The sequence below is a fragment of the Thunnus albacares genome, chromosome 5 (assembly GCF_914725855.1).
Source record: "Thunnus albacares chromosome 5, fThuAlb1.1, whole genome shotgun sequence".
Taxonomy (NCBI): Eukaryota; Metazoa; Chordata; class Actinopteri; order Scombriformes; family Scombridae; genus Thunnus; species Thunnus albacares.
The window spans coordinates 36914927-36927426 of record NC_058110.1 but is presented as its reverse complement, the minus strand read 5'-3'; the positions used below and the strand labels follow the sequence as shown (position 1 = coordinate 36927426).

At 41.3% G+C, this 12500-nt stretch overlaps 1 protein-coding gene across 5 annotated transcripts in view; it reads left to right on the top strand.

Moving 5' to 3' along the window:
- Window positions 1-1255: 1255 nt before the first annotated feature.
- Window positions 1256-12500, top strand: part of khk (ketohexokinase) — a 23010-nt gene continuing 11765 nt past the window's right edge. The window contains exons 1-4 of one of the 5 annotated variants that reach the window (XM_044352536.1): window positions 1257-1473; window positions 2160-2276; window positions 4512-4523; window positions 4740-4922. In XM_044352536.1, coding sequence (XP_044208471.1) covers window positions 1376-1473; window positions 2160-2276; window positions 4512-4523; window positions 4740-4922 — 410 coding nt within the window. In that variant the 5' untranslated portion in view covers window positions 1257-1375. Of the gene's footprint in view, window positions 1474-2159; window positions 2277-4511; window positions 4524-4739; window positions 4923-5119; window positions 5255-12500 lie in introns of all 5 variants that reach the window. The other 4 variants (XM_044352537.1, XM_044352539.1, XM_044352538.1 and 1 more) reach the window with 4 other exon arrangements.

Here is a 12500-nt window from a genome sequence, read left to right as displayed (position 1 = left end):
ACGCTGCTGTCAGGTGTGTAGAGACAATAAGTAACTGATACTCATATATTTGAATGGAGAGTGTGAGTGAACCGCTAAGTGCTCGGGTCCTAATAAAGGAAAAACTGCAGTACAGAGCTACACATTTTAGTTTTGATTTTATTTTTCTGCAGCACTTTATCACTAAACTGTCACTCTCACTCCATTTTTCCTTCCCCTCATAGGTCATCCCCACTACTGAATTATACATGTAAGACCTATAATTATTGTAAAATAAACTTCATACAAAGTTTGTATATAATCTGTTGTAAGTATATAGGCCTTTCTGCTGTATCCTATAAAAGAAAGAAGAGAGAAAGAAAGAAACAGAACAGATGCAAGAGGGTCTTCAGGCCCTAATGAAGTTCTGTTGAGTTTTGTGCATCCATATCTTTGTGGTTTAATATCATGGTATAAAGGTGTGTGCTAGTGCATTGCTTTGGTGAACTGTGTTTATATTGTTTGCATAAACACTTACCTGTTATATCTTCTGTCTCCTACTTGGTGTTTGGCCAAAAGAGTCCCCCAGGCTACAAACACCAACATAAACGTTCCAGGAGGGACAGAGTGATAGGATGGGACAGTGAGGGGTTTGGTAGTTTAGTGTACATATATGTTTATTGTAATTATGTTTGTGTGTTTATTCAGGAGTAAATAGCAGTAAGTAGGTCATTGTAAATATTATGTGTTAAATTACATTCTATATATATTATCTATGGTAATTAGCCATGTGATAATACTTTTGAGGACACCTGTCACTGGAAGCATCCAATCTAGTAGACCAGTGATACAGTATAGAAGGCATCAGTTTCCACTAGTCTGTGTTGCTGATCAGGTCCCCTTATCTGTAATGCTGCCATGCATGAGCTGCTATAGTTGTTTTTTGTTGGTTGGTGAATAAGCACCTTTTGGTTTTGGTATACCTTACCATCATCTTGGCATCTCTTTTTACTGCGTCATGCAGCCAAATGATCATTCTACCAGTCAGTAATCTACAGTCTGCCTGTAGTCTCCTGTCAGTATCAGCAGGAACTGTTTTTCATGTCAGTGCAGGATGTCAGTGTGACAGACTTTTAACAGTAAATCAGGAGTGTGAAACTAATTACAAAATATTTCCTCCTCCTCTTCAGCGCCCCTCCAGCTGGTGGCGCCCTAGGCCTAAGAAAAGCCAGCTACTGTCCATATAGGCCATTAAAAAGGCTTTTATTTTATACTGACACTGACAGGAAGTGGTGTCTTATTGTTGTAAATTAACTCTCAGCTCACAGATGAGATAACAAGACATTTGTGTTTCAAAGTCCAGAGTGCAGCCATTTGTCACAGACTGAATACAGACCATCAGTGTGTGCGGATCAACATGGAGGAACAGAGGAAGAAGATCTTGTGTGTGGGTCTTGTGTGTCTTGACATCATCAACGTGGTCGATAAATACCCAGAAGAAGACACTGACAGCAGGTTAGCACACAAGCTAATGCTAAGACCAACAGCAGGTTAGCACACAGGCTAATGCTAACACCAACAGCAGGTTAGCATACATGATAATGCTAACACCAACAGCAGGTTAGCATACATGATAATGCTAACACCAACAGCAGGTTAGCACACAGACTAATGCTAACATCAGCTGTGGGTTAGCATACATGATAATGCTAACACCAGCTGCAGGTTAGCACACAAGCTAATGCTAACACCAACAGCAGGTTAGCATACATGATAATGCTAACACCAACAGCAGGTTAGCACACAGACTAATGCTAACACCAACTGCAGGTTAGCACACAGACTAATGCTAACACCAACTTCAGGTTAGCACACAGACTAATGCTAACACCAACTGCAGGTTAGCACACAGACTAATGCTAACACCAACTGCAGGTTAGCACACAAGCTAATGCCATCAAACAGTGTTTGTGAAAATTGTCTCTCACTAAATGATTAATATCACTTCTATCAGATAAATCTGATCAAAATGTTATTATGTTCTATTGATTTCCACTGATTACCTATAGTTTTCATCCTGACTTTGTCACAGTTCTTGTTCTTTTCCAGAACACAGAACTGTTCTGACAACCTGACAGTTGTTTTGATGTTCACAGTTACAAACTCACAGTTTTGTCCCTGTCGTCTCTCCGTACATGCAGGTGTTTGTCGCAGCGTTGGCAGCGAGGCGGGAACGCTTCAAACTCCTGCACAGTGCTGTCGCTGCTTGGAGCACCCTGCGCCTTCATGGGGTCGCTGACTGCTGGACCTGTGGCCAAGTGAGTACTTATCAATACATTCATCAATACATTTATCAATAACCATGTCTGTTCAGACTGACCAGGTTCAAATGTATCATGTACATTTTATTATTATTATTATCCGATATGATCCAGTCCCAGTAAAACACAAACATAAGATGGAAACAAGCCACCAATATCAGTAATTGATTGATTTCTAACACTTGCCTCAGTTGATCAATTAGTCACTAAACACTATAAATGTAAATAATAAAAGTGAAATAATTTAAAATTAATGAGTCACATTAAAAGCAAACATGGTGACATTGTGTCTCTTCTCATGATGTCAGAGATTATAATCAATATATTTCATGAAGTCCTGTTGAATCCACTGACACACACTGGCCGATCGGATCTGATGATACAGTATTGATTATAGATTGATCACACACCGGCCGATCGGATCTGTATTGATTATAGATTGATCACACACTGGCCGATCGGATCTGTATTGATTATAGATTGATCACACACCGGCCGATCGGATCTGTATTGATTATAGATTGATCACACACTGGCCGATCGGATCTGATGATACAGTATTGATTATAGATTGATCACAACCAGGTGTTCTAGTGATTTCATAATTTTGCAGTGATGCTGTTTCCATGGTAACCTGCTGCTTTTTACACATATATTAGTTCAGCTAACCAATCAGGGAACAGCGTTGCAGTGAAGGGGTGTGGCCTTTCCATGATAGACTTCCTGATCCGAACCCGAACCCGAACCCACAGTCGGTCTGAATCCACCAGACACGCTGAACCCGAATCCGACACACGGAAACCCGAACCGAACCCGACACACATAAATTAACTTTCATAAAAGAGAGACCTGATCCAAGAGGAACCCAAGCAGAGCCAGAGCCAGACCCGACCCGAACAGACCAGAACAGACCCGAACAGACCCGAACAGACCAGAACAGACCCGACCCGAACAGACCCAAACAGTCCAGAACAGACCCGACCCGAACAGACCAGAACAGACCCAAACAGACCAGAACAGACCCGACCCGACCCGACCCGAACAGACCCAAACAGACCAGAACAGACCCGAACAGACCAGAACAGACCCGAATAGACCAGAACAGACCCGAACAGACCCAAATAGACCCGAACAGACCAGAACAGACCCGAACAGACCCGACCAGACCAGAACAGACCCGAACAGACCAGAACAGACCAGAACAGACCCGAACAGACCCGACCAGACCAGAACAGACCCGAACAGACCCGAACAGACCAGAACAGACCCGAACAGACCAGAACAGACCCGAACAGACCAGAACAGACCCGAACAGACCCGAACAGACCCGAACAGACCAGAACAGACCTGAACAGACCTGAACAGACCAGAACAGACCCGAACAGACCAGAACAGACCCGAACAGACCTGAACAGACCAGAACAGACCCGACCAGACCAGAACAGACCTGAACAGACCCGACCAGACCAGAACAGACCTGAACAGACCCGAACAGACCCGAACAGACCAGAACAGACCTGAACAGACCCGAACAGACCCGAATAGACCTGACCAGAGAGAACACAAACAGCCTGATGAGCTATCAAATTATACATTAAATCAATTAATTAACAATTAGCCATGGTGGGAAAGAGCAGCTGCATAACAACAACAACAACAACAACAACAACAACAACAACACCCCAAGAACAAATGTAAAGTGACAGAAACAAAAATAATTTGTTTATATGCTTCAAATACAAATTTATAATGTATAATAACTGACTATAACTATAAGTTATTATATATATATATATGTTATATATATATATACAGATATATATATATGTATATATATATATGTATGTATATATATATACAGTATATATACTGTATATATATATACATAACCCCTGACCCCATAACCCCTGACCCCTGACCACATAACCCCTGACCCCATAACCCTGACTCATGATGTTCAACATTAACTGTTTATTGATTTATTGCTGAATACACACATAATCCTTCATCATCATCTCCTTCATCATCCTCTTTCATAATCATCCTCTCCTTCTTCATCTTCATCCTCTCCTTCTTCATCTTCATCCTCTCCATCATCATCCTCTCCTTCTTCATCTTCATCCTCTCCTTCTTCATCTTCATCCTCTCCATCATCATCCTCTCCTTCTTCATCTTCATCCTCTCCTTCATCATCATCATCCTCTCCTTCATCTTCATCCTCTCTTGGATCAGTTCAGAGCTCAGGTGAGGACAGTTTCCTGTCTTTAGTTTTATTTTGAAGGACAGACCAGATGTAAAACAGTTTCCTGTCTTTAGTTTTATTTTGAAGGACAGACCAGATGTAAAACAGTTTCCTGTCTTTAGTTTTATTTTGAAGGACAGACCAGATGTAAAACAGTCTCCTGTCTTTAGTTTTATTTTGAAGGACAGACCAGATGTAAAACAGTCTCCTGTCTTTAGTTTTATTTTGAAGGACAGACCAGATGTAAAACAGTTTCCTGTCTGTAGTTATATTTTGGAGGATTTTCGGAAGTTCCACATCGATGTGTCTCTGGTTACTGAGCATGCTCAGTGCATCCTTCCAGCTTCTGTGATCATCATCAACATCAGCACAGGAAGCCGCACCATCCTGCACATGAACAGGTGTGAACAGATGTGAACAGGTGAGAAGGTGTGTGTGTGTGCGTGCGTCACTAACTGTCTCTGTTTCAGGATCCTCGCCATCACAGAGATGGTGGCTCCGCCCCCGACTGTTGCACCAGTCAGAGCACGGGTTTTCTTCATCTCTGTCTGTGGTTTTACTTTGGACAACAGATAAAACTGTTTCCTGTCTCTTTCAGTTTCATTGTGGACGACTTCTCGCGGCGTGCGGTTGATATCTCGGCGGTGGTTTGGCAGGTCAAAGGTCAAACTCCATGTGCGTGTTGTGTGGTTTGTCCGTCCAGCGGCTCTCGAACAGTTGTTCTCTCAGACACGTAAGACGAACCGATGGCCAGGCGGGGGTCACCCAACATTCCCAAAATGCCTTTTTATCAATGAGTGTTTGTTACCATGGAGACGGGTGTGATCAGTCAATCTGCAGCATCACATTTAAGGGATCAATTACCTCGATCTCTAACGGCAACACAGTTTACAATTATCAATAACAAAATTAGATACACTAATATTAGAGGTGCAACTTTATAAAAGTTATAATAAAAATATTTCACAGTAAAATTATATTAAAATGTTCAGGAGAGGACGGACGGAAGCCCAGAAGACTCAAAACATACAGAGTCATAAAACAACAAAACATCAAACAGACACTTTAAATGTGAACGAGCTGTAAAACAACCAGTCACACTAAACTATTTAAATAAGATATTTTTTAAAATGTGTTTTAAATGTTATTAAAGAAAACGACAACTTCACAGTTCAGTGAATTCCAGAGATGAAGACCTAACCCGAACCCCTGACCCCTAACCCCTGACCCCTAACCCCTAACCCTGACCCCAACCCCTAACCCTGACCCCTAACCCCTGACCCTAACCCCTGACCCCTAACCCCTAACCCTGACCCCAACCCCTAACCCTGACCCCTAACCCCTGACCCTAACCCCTGACCCTGACCCCTAACCCGAACCCCTGACCCCTGACCCTGACCCCTAACCCTGACCCTAACCCTGAACCTAACCCTAACCCTGACCCCTAACCCTGATCCCTAACCCTGAACCTAACCCATACCCTGAACCTAACCCTGACCCCTAACCCTGACCCTAACCCTGAACCTAACCCTGACCCTGACCCCTAACCCCTAACCCTGACCCCTAACCCTGAACCTAACCCTGACCCTGACCCTAACCCTGAACCTAACCCTAACCCCTAACCCTGAACCTAACCCTAACCCCTAACCCTAACCCCTAACCCCTAACCCTAACCCCTAACCCTGAACCTAACCCTGACCCTGACCCTAACCCTGAACCTAACCCTGAACCTAACCCTAACCCCTAACCCTAACCCCTAACCCTAACCCCTAACCCTGAACCTAACCCTGACCCTGACCCTAACCCTGAACCTAACCCTAACCCCTAACCCTAACCCCTAACCCTAACCCCTAACCCTAACCTCTAACCCTGAACCTAACCCTGACCCTGACCCTAACCCTGACCCTAACCCTGAACCTAACCCTAACCCCTAACCCTAACCCCTAACCCTGATCCCTAACCCTGAACCTAACCCTGACCCTGAACCTAACCCTGACCCCTGACCCCTAACCCTGACCCCTAACCCTAACCCTAACCCTGACCCCTAACCCCTAACCCTGATCCCTAACCCCTAACCCTGAACCTAACCCTAACCCTGAACCTAACCCTGACCCCTAACCCTGACCCCTAACCCTGACCCTAACCCTGAACCTAACCCTGACCCTGACCCCTAACCCCTAACCCTGACCCCTAACCCTGAACCTAACCCTGACCCTGACCCTAACCCTGAACCTAACCCTAACCCCTAACCCTGACCCCTAACCCTGAACCTAACCCTGACCCTGACCTCCAAATCTGATCAAACACAGACGACAATCAGGTCACTGAAACATATCTGGAAGGTTTATATCTGTGATATATGAACATAAACATAAACATAAACATACAGAGGAGTATTTACAGAATAAACAAAGGTGCAGATGGCTCTCGGCTGGTAGAGTTGCAGCCTGAATAATATCACAATAATTGATATATGATCGATCTATAATACAGAGTTAAATAAGAAGAACAAACTTTCCTCAATATAAAATAATCATTTTCATTGATCTTTTACAAACATGATCAATAAGTTCTTTCTAAGTTAGTCTTTCATCTACAGTAACTCACAAGAGTTTAGTAAACGGGAAACATTTCTGAATCATTGATGAATATTTTAGCGTCATCTTTTAGATATTTTTTGTTTTTATTGCAGAATATCATAAATTAGATTTTTCTACATCGAGAGTTTGTTCATCTGAAACCGTTTAGAGATGAAGGACATCCCATCGTCTGCAAGCTGGATTAGATCTTTAAAATCATCATGAGATCAGTATCATCAGCATCATTAATATAAATCAAGAACAGAAGTGGACTCGGGACAGAACCTTGTGGACCAGGGACAGAACCTTGAGGACCAGGGACAGAACCTTGTAGACCAGGGACAGAACCTTGTGGACCAGGGACAGAGCCTTGTAGACCAGGGACAGAACCTTGTGGACCAGGGACAGAACCTTGTAGACCAGGGACAGAGCCTTGAGGACCAGGGACAGAACCTTGAGGACCAGGGACAGAACCTTGTAGACCAGGGACAGAACCTTGTGGACCAGGGACAGAGCCTTGAGGACCAGGGACAGAACCTTGTAGACCAGGGACAGAACCTTGAGGACCAGAGACAGAACCTTGAGGGACTCCACAAAGTGATTTAATCTATCTGAGATGCAGCCGTTCTCCATCGTTTAAATAACTGACTGCAACATCCTGTAATCCATGTTTGTTAAACTTGTTGTTAAGAATATTGTGTTTAACTGTGTCAAACGCTTTGGAGAAGATAATAGAAGAAATCTTGTTGACAAACTGTAACAGCGACATGTTGATGTTTGAACAGGATGATCTTTGAGAGTCTTGTATAAACGAGGTAATATAGAGATTGGACGATCATTAGTGAAAGTATCATGATCACCTGATTTATAAAGAAGTATAACTTTATCAACTTTGAGATCATAACCCTGTTCATAGGAGAAGATATGGGATCAATAACTGAATTAATAATTTATTTGATCAAGTTACGTCTGATTCCATCGAGTCAGCAGAATCCTTTAACTTCATAATACTGTTTATTTCTTTAACAGATAAATTTACCTGTAATTATATCAGAGTCTAAATCTTCATTTATAAAACCTTTATTGAACCATCAGCTGTCTCCTGCGGTTCAGAGGAATCCCATCATTCCCAACATCTCAGACACTCCAACTGGAGCTTTTTCTCTATTTAACTGATTGATAAGTTTCCATGATGACTTTTCTTAATTACTGAGTCAAATTATTTATGAACTTCTCATAAGTTTCCAGATTTAGCGGAGTGGGATTCATAACGAATTTCCTCTATAATTTGTTCTTTATAATAGAGAATCTGTTTAATTCATCAGTCAACAAGGTTTCACATTTATGGAGTAATTTGTTTTTGTCCTTTGTTTTTGTTTTTGTCCTTTTAATCACATTTGTTTAAAAGTAGCTGAGAATGTTTGATTCAACATCTTGTTGATATTAATCAATAATTATTCATCCCAACATCATTTATCAATGACTCCGTATTCTTTCTGGAGAACTGACGATGTTTTGTGATCTCTGATGGAGTATTTTATGAATCCTGGTTTGATGATCAGAAATATCAGTCATCAATAATCCTGCACTAATACTGTTATCTAAGTAGTTAATTAATATGTTGTCAATAAGTGCAGAGCTCACTCTGAGGAGATAGGGTTAGGGTAACCCTAGTCCAGGAAGGCAGGTTTAGAGGATGGAAGATCCCGTAAACCTGGACTGTCAGTCCATCAATCATCCACACATTAAGAACTCTTCACCATATGTTATTTGGAAATTTGATTAAAAACTGTTTATATGGTTTAAAAATATATTTAAATAGGTTCAGAAGTAAAAATAATAATAATATAAATGGCTTGTATCGTATCTCGGATTTGAGTCAACAATCATTTTTCTCGGATCAGCCAAGTTGTTAAATTAAACTGCAACATGAGCCCTGATACCCTCCTTTTTAAACATGGTAGTGAATGAAACAACAGTCTGTCCACATCATCTAAACCAGATAACTTATAAACATGAACACACAGCCATCAAATGCTAACGCCAGTTAGCAGCTAGATGCTAATTAGCTGCAGCACATTCAACATCATGTAAACATACCTGCAGATGTCACAACGGACCCGTTAGATGTTGGTTTGGTCGTTGCTCTTCAAAATCCCAGTTAGCCAACCGCTGTCTGTCCAGGACTTGTACTCACAGCAGTTTGTTTACTTTGTCTAAAATGAGACATTAAATTTTGTGGTTAATTCGCGCATCACATGCGTGCCGAACCACGGTGGGCGACCCGCACAGATCAACTACGTTCCGTTACACTAATAACTAATATAAACTGTGCATATACATATAATAATATAATGATCAACAGGCTTGTGCACAATGCAGCCAGATCAGTGATAACCTCAGGAGATCCAGGCAGCCACAGCTGCTCACCTCAGGCTGAGGGACCTGAAACACCTGCTGTCAGGTGATCGGCTCAGCTGTTGGGTCAACAACATTTTATTTTCATTTTTTTGGTTTCAGCAGTCTGATCCTGAACTAATTCAGATGTGTTGATGAACTTTTATCAGCCAAACAGACAGAAAAACATTCAATAACCAAATATTACAAATAGCTACAATATGAACATGATGTAATTATTTAACTCTTGTTATGAACTCAGACAACATGTGTGACATGAAGCTTCTGGTCTGTTTAGATGTGAAGCCCTGACATAATGTCCATTTCTGCTCCTCTCCTAGCTTTGATTTATGTTTTACTTTATTTATTTGTGCATTACAAAATATATTTTTTATACAATATTTAAAAATGCAATTTGTACACAAAGACATTCACATATAGATAACAAACAAACTTTTACCTCCATATAGCCTACATGAATTTAAAGTAAATAAATATTTGTACAGGAGATAATTATAATAACTATAATTTAGTTTTATTTGAATCTGCTTATTTCTGGAATAAAATGTTAATAAGTTTGTTTAGACTGACAGCAGCTGATTATGGTCCGATTGCTGCAGCAGTGGAATTTCTCTGTAAAATACTTTAACAGTTTAATGTTGATGATACATATCATAGATTAAATGTTGTTTTGATGATCCCAAGGTACCAGGTCATTTTAATAGGCTGTGTACTATCATACACAACACAATTAAAACAACAGATAGTGATTGAGTAGCTACGCTTGAGTCAGTCATGTGATGTAGCTCCACCCGTCTGGTGCTGCACGTACATAAACAAACACTCTGAGGCACTTTGTGAATGCTGATCCTGGTCTAATAACAGCTGGTCACATGGCCCACTGCAGAGCGAGTCATCAGGGTCACTGTGGGGTCACAGGGCTCACAAGCATAAAGACTTGAAGCAGATGGAAACTGTTAGCCTAGCTTAGCATAAAGACTTGAAGCAGGTGGAAACTGTTAGCCTAGCTTAGCATAAAGACTTGAAGTGGGTGGAAACTGTTAGCCTAGCTTAGCATAAAGACTTGAAGCAGGTGGAAACTGTTAGCCTAGCTTAGCATAAAGACTTGAAGCGGGTGGAAACTGTTAGCCTAGCTTAGCATAAAGACTTGAAGCGGGTGGAAACTGTTAGCCTAGCTTAGCATAAAGACTTGAAGCGGGTGGAAACTGTTAGCCTAGCTTAGCATAAAGACTTGAAGCGGGTGGAAACTGTTAGCCTAGCTTAGCATAAAGACTTGAAGTGGGTGGAAACTGTTAGCCTAGCTTAGCATAAAGACTTGAAGCGGGTGGAAACTGTTAGCCTAGCTTAGCATAAAGACTTGAAGCGGGTGGAAACTGTTAGCCTAGCTTAGCATAAAGACTTGAAGTGGGTGGAAACTGTTAGCCTAGCTTACCAGTTAGCAGTATCTGTTTGAACGTTTCTTGTTGAACCGTCAGCAGGAGAAACAGGATGTGAACTATGAGTCAGGCAGTAAAACTTTGGACTGTTCCTTTACAGTTTAGCAGATCTCAGTTTGTCAGCTTTGCTTCATCTCAAACTCGTCGCTTCATGTAGCGTTAGAGGTTGGGTTAACCCTAACTCTGCGGTGAGTTAGGGTTAAGGTCAAATAAAGTCAATTTAAGTCATTTTCAGTTAGTGCCAAATCCCAACAGAAGTTATCTGAGGACTCTTTTCACATAGAGCAGGTCTAGACCAAACTCCCCTTTAATGGGAAGAAACCTCCAGCAGAACCGGACTCTAGGTGGCGCCATCCCCCTTGACTGGTTGGGTTGAGAGAGAAAGAAGGAGGGAGGGGGGAGACAAAGAGAAGTATAATGACAATAACAATAACAATAACAATAATAATAATAAAAATATAACTAATAATAATAGTGGTAGCAGTCACCTACAAGACAAGAAAGCACAAAAACTTTGTGGAAAAAGCAAAGTTAGTGACATGCATTGATGTTACATGAATGCATACAGATGGAGAGGAGGAGGAGGAGGGAGGAGCTCAGTGCATCATGGGAAGTCCCCCAGCAGTCTAGGCCTATAGCAGCATAACTAAGGGCTGATCCAAGGCGAGCCTGGTCGGCCCTAACTATAAGCTTTATCAAAAAGGAAAGTTTTAAGCCTACTCTTAAACATAGAGAGGGTGTCTGCACCCCGGACCAGGGGTTGGGTTGTGGAGCCTCTGCAGTGGGTTCAGGGTTAATTCAGCTCTAATTAAAATGATGTTTAATATGAAAGATGATCAAACATGTACATTAATCAAACTGTTTTAATCTGCAGCCTGTAAGAATCTCTCTTCCAAAATGATCAAATCAAACTAACAGCTGTGCAGGTGTTTTAAAGATAACAGACTTGGTTAAATGTCTTCTCACAGATATTGAAGCAGCTGCACTTTTTTTTTTTTTTTTTACAAATGTCACTGAAGGAATAGTTTCATTATTTTTCTGTTGATGATTTTGGAAGTGAAGTCTTCACAGTTAAATTAAAATCAGTTTTACAGTTTTTCATGGTGACTGTTTGACTTTAATGAGGTGTTTTATTTTTTAATATATATAAGCTTTTATATATATATATATAAAAACAACCTTTCAGATCAAAACACATGATTTTATCCTCACAATTCAGTCTGATGGATCGATGGTTAAACTGAAAATCTTCAGAGGAGGAAGTGACATCCTGTTTGTGTCACATGACAAACTGTAAACGACTCCTTTTCCACCTCATTAACAATCACACAAACACACATGGATCTGATTCAAACTTGTCATTCTTGAGATGTTTTCAGTGATTGTTGTGAAGAAACACATCCCTCCATGAAACACTCAGATATTTCCAAGTGTACCAGTTAAAGGGCTATCCCACTGACTTACCAACTGGTGAACTGGTCCTCGGTCATTCTCAGCTTTTGATGATGTCACAGTGATGTCATTAGACTACACATGTCTAACAGGA